General features: G+C 54.6%; 2 protein-coding genes across 6 annotated transcripts in view; one reads left to right on the plus strand and one right to left on the minus strand.

Moving 5' to 3' along the window:
• Positions 1-1852: 1852 nt before the first annotated feature.
• SZT2 (SZT2 subunit of KICSTOR complex) overlaps positions 1853-12949 on the minus strand; it is a 64079-nt gene continuing 52982 nt past the window's right edge. For 3 of the 5 annotated variants that reach the window (XM_024251778.3, XM_024251774.3, XM_054536610.2), the window contains exons 60-72: positions 12836-12915; positions 12626-12751; positions 12307-12506; positions 10122-10212; positions 9856-9936; positions 9699-9773; positions 8947-9160; positions 8419-8572; positions 8146-8268; positions 7633-8038; positions 7389-7505; positions 5922-5990; positions 4928-5756 (exon numbers count right to left, since the gene is read on the minus strand). In XM_024251778.3, coding sequence (XP_024107546.2) covers positions 5613-5756; positions 5922-5990; positions 7389-7505; positions 7633-8038; positions 8146-8268; positions 8419-8572; positions 8947-9160; positions 9699-9773; positions 9856-9936; positions 10122-10212; positions 12307-12506; positions 12626-12751; positions 12836-12915 — 1880 coding nt within the window. In that variant the 3' untranslated portion in view covers positions 4928-5612. Of the gene's footprint in view, positions 5757-5921; positions 5991-7388; positions 7506-7632; positions 8039-8145; positions 8269-8418; positions 8573-8946; positions 9161-9698; positions 9774-9855; positions 9937-10121; positions 10213-12306; positions 12507-12625; positions 12752-12835; positions 12916-12949 lie in introns of all 5 variants that reach the window. The other 2 variants (XM_002810935.6, XM_063712855.1) reach the window with 2 other exon arrangements.
• On the plus strand, positions 2000-4926 carry HYI (hydroxypyruvate isomerase (putative)). The gene is made up of 8 exons (XM_002810939.6): positions 2000-2509; positions 2602-2713; positions 3774-3888; positions 4076-4154; positions 4242-4291; positions 4372-4441; positions 4545-4679; positions 4778-4926. Exons 1-8 carry the CDS (start codon positions 2311-2313, stop codon positions 4849-4851), a joined length of 834 nt encoding a protein of 277 aa, XP_002810985.1. The 5' UTR covers positions 2000-2310; the 3' UTR covers positions 4852-4926.

Raw genomic sequence — 12949 nt, forward strand, 5'->3', positions numbered from 1 at the left:
CTAAAGTTTTTGCCATTATCCATGCAACTATCTACAAGTTGTTATTACTTTAATATCACACCTGTGCAAATTATTTGGTCAAAAGTCAAATACGTACCTGTGAAGCACAATAAAGCAAAAAAAAAAAGGCAAATGCAAAGAATCAAAACTTGTGATAACTGAGTGTCATGCCTGTGTTGCAAGGTGGGATAAGACATAGTCAAAGGTGAATAAAGCAAATAATTTTCATGGACATTGCACTCCTTATATATTTATTTGGGCATATTATGTGAAGGTGGAAGGTGTTGTAAGGGAATTAAGGGGAAAGTGAGTCACGTATGTCTAGTTTATGTAGACTCTTTACTGCCCTAAGGCATGTCCAAGGAAAAAAGGGGTGGACCATTGGGAGTTGGACACATTTTGTTTCTGACGCAGAGCTCAGCAGATGGTGGTGCTGTCAACATCATAAATAGAATTTGCATACTTGGAGATCAACAGTGAGGTGGTAATAAAGGAATTACTTCCTCTAGATGTTACTCTTTGTTGTCAATTTTGGATTGCAAACACACTAAAGTTGGGATTGATTACAATGTTAAGCTTAGTGAGATCTTGATTTGACGAGAAACACGTTCCAAGACAAGGCAAAGGTCCTAGTGTAAAACCAGCTGCAAATGAGCATGAAATCAGGTAATCAGTGTCAGCTGGCAGCAGTCTGTTCTTGGAGGCAGAGCTGAAGAAACAGAACCTGCCAAGAATTTGGGTTCACCACGGGATCAGGCTGGATCCCTGGTGTCTGAGTTGGCCTCATTTGAGGTGGAGTTGAGTGTTGACAGAACAATCAGTGGGAGCTGGGTGTTCCTAATGTTGCACTTGAGGCTTCTCTGTCAGTTAGCACAGACGATAGATCAAGATGACGTTTACTCATGAATTGTTGGGATATAAATTTATATTTTTCAAAGGAAATTAAAGATATCAACAACTTAAATATGTTCCTATTTTTGACCATGTAATTCAACCCGTAAGAACCTGCCCAATCAGTTGGGTTATTGTAGATGAAAGTAAAATCATTCAAATTATCTCAAGAAACATTAAGAGGCTATACAGACACAGAAACCCAGGAAAGTCTAAGCATCCCAGTCTTAAGTGCACAGACCTGGGAGCAGCTATGGGTTTGGGCACCCCTGGGACGACATGGGTTTCTCAGTGTGCTACCTCTATTCACAGGACTTGGTTCCCCTCCTTTCTGCTCTAGCTTTTCTTTACCATAGGACTGTATTATTTCGTTTCTACAGCCCAGTCACTTTCTGGCAACACCACCTGTTGACTCCCAGCATTTCCTTGTTTGAACTCTTGATTGGTTAGATTACCTTTCCAAACGACCCAAGTAAGAGGTCTTTGGCCAGTCTATGGATTGGCTGCCCTGGGATCAGATGACCTTCCTGGTCCAATCAGCTGAGGCTAAGGCCAAAAAGTGACAGCTCACCCATAGCTGCTCAATGGGGCGGTTTCCCTTGCAAAAGACTAACGACGTGAACGGGCAAACACTGTGATGGACATCTCTAGAAAAAGACTCGGAAAAGAGTCAGAGATAGCGACTAAGAAGTGCCTGAAAGTGCGCTTGCAGCGCGCGCGCACACACACGATATCCAACCACAAGGTACAATAATGACTTGCTGCTTAGGTGTGCGACAATGAGCAGCGAAGGCACTGACTTTGAAGGCTATTGGAAAACACGAGGAAATGCTCACAAAATAATATTCCATGAAAAAGGGCTATAAAACAGCATATACCGAATGATCAGAATTTCCAAAGAAAAAAAATAGCATATTTTAAAATTTCGACGGGAAAGCTAACAAGCTAGTGGTGTGATAACTGGCGGTATAAAAGTGCTTCTTTATTTGGTCATACAGCTTTCAAATGTTGCTTAACGAACAGACAGCATTTTTATAATCAGAGGAAAGACTCAGTATTAAAGTGCGCGTCCCATCATTGCAACCGGGCCCTCGGGCAGCTCTCTCTTGCCCCGCGTTCGGCTCTCAGGCCCTGGAGCCCGGCCTCCCCACCTTCTCCCGCCGCGGGCCCTGCTCCTTTTCCGGCCGCCCTCGCTCCGCCCCTTCGCCTCTCCCAGCGATCCCTCTCTCGCTAAGGGAAGGCGCTTTTCGTGAAGGCCCGGGTTTTTACAGCACTTCGCTTTTCTAACCACGAACAGTGCACGTTTGTTCGCAGAGCCAGCAAAGAGAGCCTCCGCCCGCCGCCGCCGCCGCCGCCCCCCCGCCCTCCGCCCGCCAACTTTGGATCCCGCGGACTCCGCCCGGCCCGGCCTCCCCAGGCATGGCGCCGCTGCGCTTCTCCGCCAATCTGTCCTGGCTATTCCCCGAGCTCCCCGGCCTCCCCGCGCGGGTGCGGGCCGCGGGCAGCTCGGGCTTCGAGGCCGTCGAGGTGGCCTGGCCGTACGCGGAGCCGCCTGAGACGCTGGCGCGCGCCGCGCGAGAAGCTGGGCTGCGGCTTGTACTGATCAACACGCCCCCCGGTGCGCCGCGGGCCGGGAGGGCTGGTGGTGGGGGTGGGGGGCGCGGGCAGGGGAGTGCCCGAGCCGGTGGCTGAGGCCCGTTCTCTCCGCAGGAGACCAAGAGAAGGGGGAAATGGGGTTAGGGGCCGTCCCCGGGAGACAGGCGGCCTTCCGAGAGGGACTGGAGCAGGCCGTGCGGTACGCCAAAGCCCTGAGCTGTCCCAGGTACCCCGCTCCACCCCACCCCCACCCTTCTGTGACCCATGACGCTGCTGCAGGTTCAGGGAGTCGAGGACGCCAGATCTGAGACGCTCAGAAGTCTGAGCCCACTGGTTTATCTCTGCCTCTGCGGTCCTGGTCCTTTGTAAATTGCCTTTTGTATTTTATCTGTCTTATGCCAGTCTGTTTGCCACTCCTTCATGCTTACCCCATGCTGGGAGCTCAGTCTGCCTAGGGAGATAGGAGAGTAAATATATACAGTGATCCATTTGAGGACAGGCCTATTCCAGGAAGCTGTGGGAGCAGGGTAGGCATCTAACCCTGTCTGGATCAGAGAAAGCTGCTTACAGGTAGTGATGCTTGGACTGTCTTCAAGGAGTGGGCATTGCTTGATGGGCAGGAGGTTGAGTGTTCCTTGCAAGGGTGCTGTGGCAAAGAGGGGGCCTGGTGTATTTGGCAGTGTTCCTGAGGCTGGACATGTATGTAGCCTGTTGGGATGGGGAGGCCTGGAATGTCTGCTTGGAGCTGGATGTGGCTGATAAGATCAGGGGATGATGGGAGGAGGTGGACGGCTCAAAGTGGGGCTGATTCAAATGTCAAATCCTGCAGAGGCCAAACAGGCTCAGAAGGAACTCGCAAGAGGGGATCACCACTGGTCAATGGTGGGGGCAGAAAACAGATGGAAAGAGGCTAAGAAGTAGATGCGAGGAGAGGAAGTAGAGATAGCAGCATGGAATACCTGAGAAGGGCAAGCAAAGGTCAGGACAATTTTTAAAGGTGAGAATTTAGCAGGTTACAGGTTGAGGAGAAGGACCCAGGGAAGGAAAGGTTTTGGAAGGTACTGGAGGCAGGAGGCGGTGGGTGGACGCTGAGGTGTCTGGGAAAGGGCTTGCCCCTCGGCCATCACTGGTGTCTCTGAAAGTGCTGGGATACCTGGGCATCGTGACCCAGGTGCCATGGACTGGGGACCGGGGGAGACGGATGAGGGCTGGCACAGTCAGGAAATCCTGGAAGAGGTGCAGAGAGAGCCAAGGGAGGCAAGGCCTCCAGTCCATCTTCCCCACAGGATCCACCTGATGGCTGGCCGAGTACCCCAGGGGGCTGATCGAACAGCAGTCAAGGCTGAGATGGAGACTGTTTTTCTGGAGAACCTGAGGCATGCAGCTGGGGTTTTGGCTCAGGTGAGAAAGGTGGAAACACACACGTACATGTCTCTGTGGGTGTGCGGAGAAGGGGGTGCACAGTGGGGACAGCACGTGAGGCCGCCAGCCTAGGTCAGAGGGACAAGTGAGGGCCTTGACCAGTGACTGACTGCTGGGGGACAAACTTGGGAAGGAGCTCTATTCACAGCACCCGACATGCTGCTAGGAGGACCTCGTGGGACTGCTGGAGCCCATCAACACCCGCATCACTGACCCCCAGTACTTCCTGGACACGCCCCAGCAGGGTACGACCCCAGCCCTGTGTCTCCTTCTGTCCCTTTTGATTCCTGTGCTGTTGAGGCTCACGGTCCCCTCCCTGGCTTCTCTTACAGCGGCAGCCATCTTACAGAAGGTAGGAAGACCCAACCTCCAATTACAAATGGTAAGTGGAAGGGGGTACTTCGCAGATCGGAAGGAGGGCAGGGCCTGCGGGGTCTCGGACTGTGGTATACTCTTCCCTAGGACATATTCCACTGGCAGATCATGGATGGGAACCTGACAGGAAACATCCAGGAGTTCCTGCCCATTGTTGGTGAGAGGACCTTCCTTTGCCCTCCCACCCTTTCAGTCCCCACGTCTGTCCTTCAGGCCCTGGCAGGAGCCTGGACCCCACATTTGTCCACATCTGTCCCCAGGGCATGTGCAGGTGGCACAGGTCCCAGGCCGAGGGGAGCCCAGCAGCCCTGGAGAGCTGAATTTCCCCTATCTGTTTCAACTGCTGGAAGATGAAGGCTACAAAGGCTTTGTGGGCTGCGAGTATCAGCCTCAAGGTGAGATGTGGCCCTGGGGAAGGGAGCTCTGGAGGGATCCAGACAGGGGCTGTTTTCTCCTTGTGGGCTGAGGTGCCGAGGCCTCCCTCTCCCTGCAGGAGACACAGTAGAGGGCTTGAGTTGGCTACGTTCATACTGGGATAGGCGGGGCCACCCAGAGGCTGGCCAGTGAGGGCCTGCACACCACCCACGTGCCTCCAGACAGCGAGTGAGATCCCATCTCCTCCTCTGCATTAAAGATGACCTGCTGAACATTGTCGTATGTCTCTGTTATGGGGTGGTGGGACACATAGTGTCTAACACTTCAGTTTCTCTGCTGCTCCCCTCCCATTGGGAAGCCAGTGCCAGGGTTGCTGTGAAGATGGGAGAGCTTCTGAACCCACCTTCTCATTAAAGGATGAGAAACCCAGGGTCCAAGAGCAAAGGGACTTGACGGTGGCCACAAGTGCTTCAAAGGCAGAGCTGGGATTGGAACCCAGGTGTCATCTCGATGGGAATGTCCAGCAGTCATGTCCAAGTGGGAAGTGAAGACCCAAGGGCTCAAGGGACACAGGTGGCTGACAGTGGTCAAAGGCTAGGGGGCAGGATTCAGGCAGAGGAGCTCTAGGGGGTGTTTGCCACCCCGTGTGAACTCCCGAGACTTTACCAGGGGAGCCGAAAGGAGTACCCCAGAAGGGCCCAAGGGGTCCTCGGGGTTGACCTGACCCTCTGGAGTCCTGGATGGGTCAGTGGCTGTGGGTGTTTGGGGAGGGCGGTTCCTGCTGCCAGGCTGGGGCAGCAGACCCTCAAGACATAGTTACAAAGCCTTTGGTGTCACTCAGTGTCTGGCTTGCCCTGGGGGCCCAGAAGGGCTGGTCAGTCCTGCCTCTGGCAGGCAATCTTGTAGGCCCATGATTCAAGGAACAGTGACATTCAGTGGTCCAGTCCACTCCCTCAGAGGAGGCGGGTCCAGAGGGTGAAACAGGCTGTGTTGATGACAGACTCCAGGTGGTGGTAGGTGGAGACCAGTTGGGCAGGGGGGCTCTCGCTGTCCTGGGGCTGTACTGGGAAGGGCTCTCGGAAAACCACTGTCAGAGACTGTGGGGAACATGGTGGGGGTGCACTGGTGAGAGGAGGGCATGGGTGGGGACAGGAGGCAGGGCTCAGAAAGGGTGGGCACCCCAACCTCAGCAGGCTCCGAGGTGGAACATTTGGGGTACGGCCTCCCATGAGGCTGACACAAAGCCCCCCACTCGTTCTCACCGTCTTTCCTAAGTGGGAGTCCAGAAACACTAGCACAAAGCAGTCAGTGAACTTCTGATTCAGCACAACCTGCAGTGAAAGATGAGGAGGGGACTGAGGTCTGTCTCCCCCGAGGTGACACAGACTCTACAGACCCTCCCACAGGGCATCCTGAGGTGAAGGGAGGATGAGGAGAGGCCTACTTCCATCTCCACACCTCACCCCGCCTGCACCCCGAGGTCACATAGGACCGTGTCTCCAAGTTGAGCCTCAGTCCTCATCGTCGCTGGCTTGCTGGTCAGCCTGTCTGAGCTGCGTCAGAATGAGGAGTAACAGTTGATTCTGGAGGCCCCACACAGAGCCTGGCACACTGAAGCCAATCAACGGAGAGTGCTGTACCCCTGGCACAACCTCCTTGCCTCCTGTCCTGGGACTCCTCTCTGACCACCCCTGGGATTGTCCTGTCGTCCCCTTATGTCTGTCTGCTCCCTAACGCTCTGCTTGGTGATCCATCCCGGGATGATCTGCTCTCCCAAGGCTTCAGTTACCGCCTGTTCACAGAGCTGCTGCCTAGGACTCTCCTGAGCTCGAATCCCTAATGCCCACAGACCTTGCAGACAGTGAAGAGCCTTATGGACCCCAGACTCAGCTTGCCCCAAGCTAGGCTCGTCACCCTTCCCCAAAACCCACTCCTGCTCCAGCCTTCCCACCATCCGCAGGGGCACCCCCCTCTATTCACAACCGCCAACACTACTGCAGCCTCATCCTAACTGACCTCGGCTTCTCTGGGAGACCCTTCCTGCACCCTGAAATGAATCCTCTGCACAAGCACTGTGCTGCAGGACCCCTCACCTGGCTCCACCTCCTACTTTCTCACTTTAAGTCTTCTCTTGTAATGCCTCCTCTCTTGAACCTCAGCTCTGGCCGGGCCCATCTCTGCGGGCTCCTTAATGCCCCATGCTCGTGTCCACCACCACAGCTCTCTCTACCTGTCCTTTACAGCAGTGCTTTCACGCCTCAGTGTGCACACAAATCACCCGGGGAGACTGTCAACCTGCAGATCCCGAGTCAGCAGTCTGAAATGTGGCCGGAGAGCCTGCATTTCAGTAAGCTCCCAGGTGCTGCGGCTGCTGGTCTGTGGACCACACTTTGAGTAACAGGGCTTCAAAGCCCAAGGGGTCCTTTCTGGGGCTCCAGCCTACTGACGAAGTTCTGACAGCTCCTTGGGTTGTCAGTTCCAGAGCCTGGCCCCCAGGATCTCAAGCCAAGGCTTGTATTCTTGGTGAGTCTTTGAGGGCAGAGCTGCTCAGAGAATCACATGCTGTAGCTCGATGGCCGGTACTGGAAGGGTTTTACATATATCTGTAGTCCCATTGTGTCTAGGCCTCCCTCCAGAGCAGAGCTTGTTTGGTCAGGCTGAGGGGTGCATCTGTTTGGTGAGGATTTCTGCTGTGTTTCCCTTTTCAGAGGAAGCTCAAGGGGACTTACCAGGTACTGAGTTCCCAAGTCTGGGCTTTGGAAATGGCGACAGCTCTGGGGGAAGCGGCTTAGGAGAACTTTGATCAGGCTCTGGTACCAGGAGACCGTCATGGATAGGAAGCAGTCCTGGGGGAGGAGCCACAGGCCTGAGTCTTCTGTGCCAGTCACCTCAGATTCCTGTGCCCTCTGCTCTGGCTGCCAGTGGAATTCCTGGCACCTATCCCAGCTCTTTCGGGAGCCCACAGTTCCTTACCAGCTGGGGGTCGATGTCCCCAATGGATTTGGCATGGACTGCTTCTAGGAGTTCCTCCAGCTCTGCCAGGGCCAGGCGCCCCCCTAGCCACAGTCGATCAGGCCCTGGTGGCTCCAGCAAGAAGAGGCGCTTCCAAAGGGTGTCCCGACGGCAGTGCCCTCCAGCCAGCCGCACCAGCTGGGCCAGCCGTGCTCGTGCCATGCCCACCTCTGCAGCCAGTGGTGGGAACAGAGGAGCTGGTCCAGGTGCTAGAACAAACCCTGAGGCCTCCCCAGGGCTGCCAGCTGAACTCCCAGGAGCCTCTGGCTCAGGGGGCAGTCTGGGTGGCTTCCGGAAGCGGCGCATGTCAGCAGTGAGCCTGGGGAAGAGCTCTCGCTGGCTGGTGAGCACCACGAAGAACTGTAGCCTGGGGTGGGGAGCAGGGCAGGAGAGTGGCGGTTATAGCAAGAGACACACAGGGCAGGGCGGGGCAGGCTGGGAAATGGGCATGTTTAAGGTAAGGGATCTGCTGACCGCAGAACGTGCCGCTCAGCCTCTCCTTGCTCCTCAAAGGGTGCAGCACAGTGACAGACAAGCAGAGACACATCAAAGTCATCCTGGTGGCGAAGTCCCTCAGAGTCCAGGTAGGAGCCAGAGCTGTGCAGGACAGGTTGGGGAGCTGTCAACTCTGGGGTTCTAATGAAACAAACCTCACCCCTGCCCAAGAAAACATTGGTCTCCCTACTGCAAGTATGTCCCAACCCCAGCTCCTACAGCGTGCATGCTGGATGCCCCTCCCAGCCTTACCTGTGCCATGCCGACACCAGGGCATACTCATTGTGTTCTGGGCCCCCTGGCCGGGCCATTCGCAATGGCTTCATGTGGTAAGAGCTGGCATGGTCAGCCACGTAGTTGTACAGCTGGTGGGCAGCAATGAGTGGTGTGGGGAGCTCCAATGTCCCTGAGGGGTAAGTAACAGGAGACAGCAGACACTAAGCCTAGGACAGACACACTGATCTGGTGGGGCACAGGGATGGGAGTCTTTAAGGCTCTGACTGGCAGGCAGAGTGGGTCTGCTTTCCTTAGGAGCTCCTGCATTCCTGTGGAACACTGAGATGGGACAAAAGTGACTCAGAGGGCAGGGGACATGTGACATGGGGTCCAAACTCTGGTAAGAAACAGACACAAGACAGAAACATGGGGACATGGTATGTGTGACATGAGATGATTAACAACATGGGACCACTTGTCCAGGGAGGTGGTCCCACCAGCCCTGACCTGGAGGCACCTGTGGCCTGTTCTTTTTTGGGTGCCCTGGCTTGCCCGGGCACTGACCTTGGTAAATGTGATTGCGGCCGAAGTGGGGTCCGTCAGGGTGGTGGGCCAGGAAGTGTCGCAGGAAAGTGGTGAGGTGGTAGCCGTGCCGCAGCACCAGGTGGGCGCCTAGCACGTGCTGGTGCACGAGGCGCAGATGGAAGTCATAGCTGAATGAGTGCACGTGCATCAGGTCCCGCACCTTGTCACACTCCTCTGTGAACAGCATGGACAGCTGGGGAGGCAGCAGCAGGAGACAGGGTTAAGGTGTGGCTTCACTGGCTGCCCAATACACATTTTCCTCCTTCCGTGGGAAGAAGCGCAAGATTTCCCCTGCTGCTGTGGCCCAGTGGAACGCCCTCTGCCAGAATGGTTTCTGTGGGAAGGCCTCCCCATTCTAGCCTCCCTTTTTCATACTGTATTGTAACTATTTCCATGAAACTAGGGCCATTTTCAGAAACTGGGCCATTTTGCTCTATCCCAGATTCCACCAGGGTCTGCCACAGACTCTAGATGACTACAGGCCAGACCAGGCACTGTGCTGCCTCAGGGCTATAGCTGAACACGCTTTGGATGACCGACGGGGTCAGCCTGGTAGTGAGTGAAGTCATGGCGCCAGAATGAGCACTGACCTAGCCAGGCCATAGCAGTGGATCAGTCACTGGGCCAGCCCGCCCACTGCATTACTCTACTGCCCAGCAAATGGGACATGGAGCCATGCTGCCCACAGCACACTGGGGTGCACTGACTGTGCCCGCAGCTCATTCACACACCTGTGAGTTGACAGCCTGCCCCATTGGGATTCGGGAACATTCCAGGGCAAACTGTTTGACACAGAAGTAACAGCCCTGGAAGGAAGGTGAAGATGAGATCAGGAAGGTGAAAGACAGGTGGGTCTGGCTGTCTCCACTCAGTGCTCCTCCTGCTTACCTGGAATGCCAGTTCCATGAGGATGATGCCCCCAGGCAGTGCCCGCTGCAGGTGGTAGGTGGTTACTGGAGAGCTAGTGCTCTGAAGAAAGGAAAAAGGGGGCAAGGTTTGGGGGCTCACCAGCCTCGATCAGAAGTCCCTTGGACCCTGACTTTAATGGTGTCAGTCTGGGATCAGTGACCTCGGTACATCACTCAGGGTCAATGACCTCAGGCCGTGGGAAAGTAATTCAGCATCAGTAACTTTACCATTATATGACAAGTTACCTTGGGGCTCCCATCAGTCTTGGTTTTAGGGCAGGAGAAGGAGCCTCGACCCTCTGTTCCAAGGATAGCCATGGCCCGTGGCCGGCTGGTGCTGTAGAAAAGGAGGGATAAGAGGATGAGGCAGGCTAGTGGCATGCAGTCACAGTGATCAGACCCAGAATCCGTTTTATATGGAATCATTTTGCAAGGGAGGAAACAGGCCCACAAAGGTACCACTGTGAGTGGCAAGGCTGGGCCTGGAGTCCAGGTCTAGACTGCAAGGCCGGGCTCTCTCCATAGCAGTTGCTGCTTCAAGGGAGGCAAAAACAGTGCTCAGTGGGGAGGTGGAGACTAAGCTTCTCTGCTACTGAGAGGGTGTGTGCTGGGCAGGAGAGAGAAGGGGGAAGGTGATGCCTGTCTACAATTTGATTAGGAAAATTCAAGGAGATGCTTGATGCCTGGTTACGTACCTTCCTCTGAGAGGGCAAAGCTGCTGTCTTTTGATTGGGGGATGGCAGTTCCAGGCTTTCAGAGGCCTACTGCTCGTTACAGTTTAGTGCAGAGGACAGGGGAGAAGGGAAGCAGGGGAGGGACTGGGAAGAAGGGATAGAACAGAAGGGGTTGGGGGAACCCACTCACGCCAAGGGGCTATAAACTGCCAGAATTCTTGCTGGGGGTCAAAACCTCTGGTGGAAAAAATGTCCCATTTAAACCTCAAGGAAACTGGGACAAGCCTTAGTGATTGGTGATTGTTAAAGATTGGTGGGAAGGGAAGGCCTGGCTTTAAATTTTGCTGTAGAAACATTTTTTTTTTTTAACCCAGTGTCTAAAGGAATTCAGATTTGGGGGGAAGAGCATAACTGATGGCAAGTGTGCAAAGCTAAAGTCCTTTAGAGAAGCTCCTAGAGCTGGGAACTGGCTGTCAAGATAGCAAGCTGGGCAGCTCCTCCCCAGGGTAGGAGGGGCCAGCCTGGCCTCTGAGATGGGATCACAGGAGGGGCAGGCACGCCTTCTCTTCCTAATGCCTGGAAGAGAGGGAAACCTGGGGAGTGAAGAGCTGGTCACAGAAACATGAGAGAGTTGGAACTGGCATTTCTGGACTACTGGCTTGAAAAGGTTCTAACTGAAAACAGAGAGGAGGGAGAACATGCCTTGATAAACACAAATCTGGAGACACGAAAGTAGCTGTGTGTAAAGGGGAACAGCTCATTTTTCGCATACAGCCACTGGGAAAGGGCAGAGAACACAGAATCTGGAGAGGAACATAGAGCAGGGGCCACAAACACGGGAATCTGAGATTTGACGGTGGATGAAAAGGTGGCTGCGGAGTTGTCCCTGAGCTCAGGAGAGATGGAGGTGGCAACAGACGGGCTGCCTACTTCCCAAGATTCAGACCTGTCAGTACTGGCCAGTGGGTGAACATGACCAAGAACAGGCCAAGGACAGTGATGCAAGTAGGCCTAGCACAGAGGTCCTTGGTGAGAAAAGGACTTCCCTGGGCCGAGAACCATATCAAGTCTCAGGAAAGGTCAGTGGGATGATGAGGACGGGAATCATTAAGTCCTAGATCCAGAGGCTTAGGAGCATGTACAAGATTCACATGTGCAGGCCAGGCGTGATGGCTCACACCTATAATCCTAGCACTTTGGGAGGCTGAGGTGGGCGGAGTGCCTGAGTTGAGGAGTTCAAGACCAGTCTAAGCAACATGGTGATACCCCATCTCTACTAAAATACAAAAAATTAGCCAGGCAGGGTGGCGTGCACCTGTAATCCCAGCTACTTGGGAGACTGAGGCACAAGAATTGCTCGAACCCAGGAGGTGGAGGTTGCAGTGAGCTGAGATCGCGCCACTGCACTCCAGCCTAGGTAACACAGTGAGATTCCATCTCCAAAAAAATTCACATGTGGGGATGTATGCAAGCGTGTAAGTGTACAAGATGTGTGTGGGCATGAGCTTTGTGAGAATGGACACAGTTGTGTACGAGTGTCATCATGAGTTCCATAAAGCACACAAGGTATGCAGGACACGCATGAGGGCTGTGTGAAAGTATCCGAGACCCTCACATGTGTGCGAGCCTGGTGGGATAAACATGCACAGGCCCAGCCCAAATTGTCAACATAGGACCTTGTAAAGAGAGGAAGGGCCTGTGGGGCCTCACTTGCAGTGCAGGAGGAGAAGACAGAAGGAAAACAGGGATAGGCTCACCTGCGGGCGGGTGAGGGGGGCCGCAGTGGTACCAGCACAAAACCTATGCTCTGCAGATACTGCACATATTGCTGCAGGAAAGCCAAGCTCAGCTCCTTCAGCCAAGGCTCCTCACGGGCTCCCGGAGGCGACACATCCAAGGATTCACAGCTTGTGGAGGCCTCTCGGCTCCCAGACCCTGACTCAGGGCGATGGCGCCGCTATGAGAGTAAAGATCAAGGAAGACTCTCCCCACTGTCAACCATCCTGCTGGGATGGAGGAGGGGGGTCACTGTGGGGTAAGCAAAGGTCTGCTAGTAAGTCTGGGAGTCAGCCTCACCTGCCCGTCAGGGGGTCCAGAGGTCTCTGGGGGCCCATGCAGCCAGGCAGCTGGGTCAAAGAGCATGGCTGTTGCACAGTAATGCACCAGGCGGGATGACTGCTTCAGGGTCTCCAGCTCTCCAGCCTGGGGAAACAGGGCAGTGAGCATGGAGCAGTGACGGGGCAGGATCACAGATCCTCGAGGAAGATGCAAGCTGGGGTCACTCACACTGATGGGCATGGTGGCTGGAGTAGAACGCTGCTGCCAGGTTACAAACAGGTTTTCCATCTTCATCTGGCGCTCCAACTCTGAGGGTTGAAGGCATTCGTAGTAGCCCCAGGC

The sequence above is a fragment of the Pongo abelii genome, chromosome 1, assembly GCF_028885655.2.
Source record: "Pongo abelii isolate AG06213 chromosome 1, NHGRI_mPonAbe1-v2.0_pri, whole genome shotgun sequence".
NCBI lineage: Eukaryota > Metazoa > Chordata > Mammalia > Primates > Hominidae > Pongo > Pongo abelii.

Coding starts and splice junctions, on each gene's coding strand:
- HYI (XM_002810939.6), top strand. CDS start 2,311: ATGGCGCCGCTGCGCTTCTCCGCCAATCTGTCCTGGCTATTCCCCGAG. Junction 4,155..4,241: donor CCTGGACACGCCCCAGCAGG/GTACGACCCCAG, acceptor CTTCTCTTACAG/CGGCAGCCATCTTACAGAAG. Junction 4,680..4,777: donor CTGCGAGTATCAGCCTCAAG/GTGAGATGTGGC, acceptor CTCTCCCTGCAG/GAGACACAGTAGAGGGCTTG.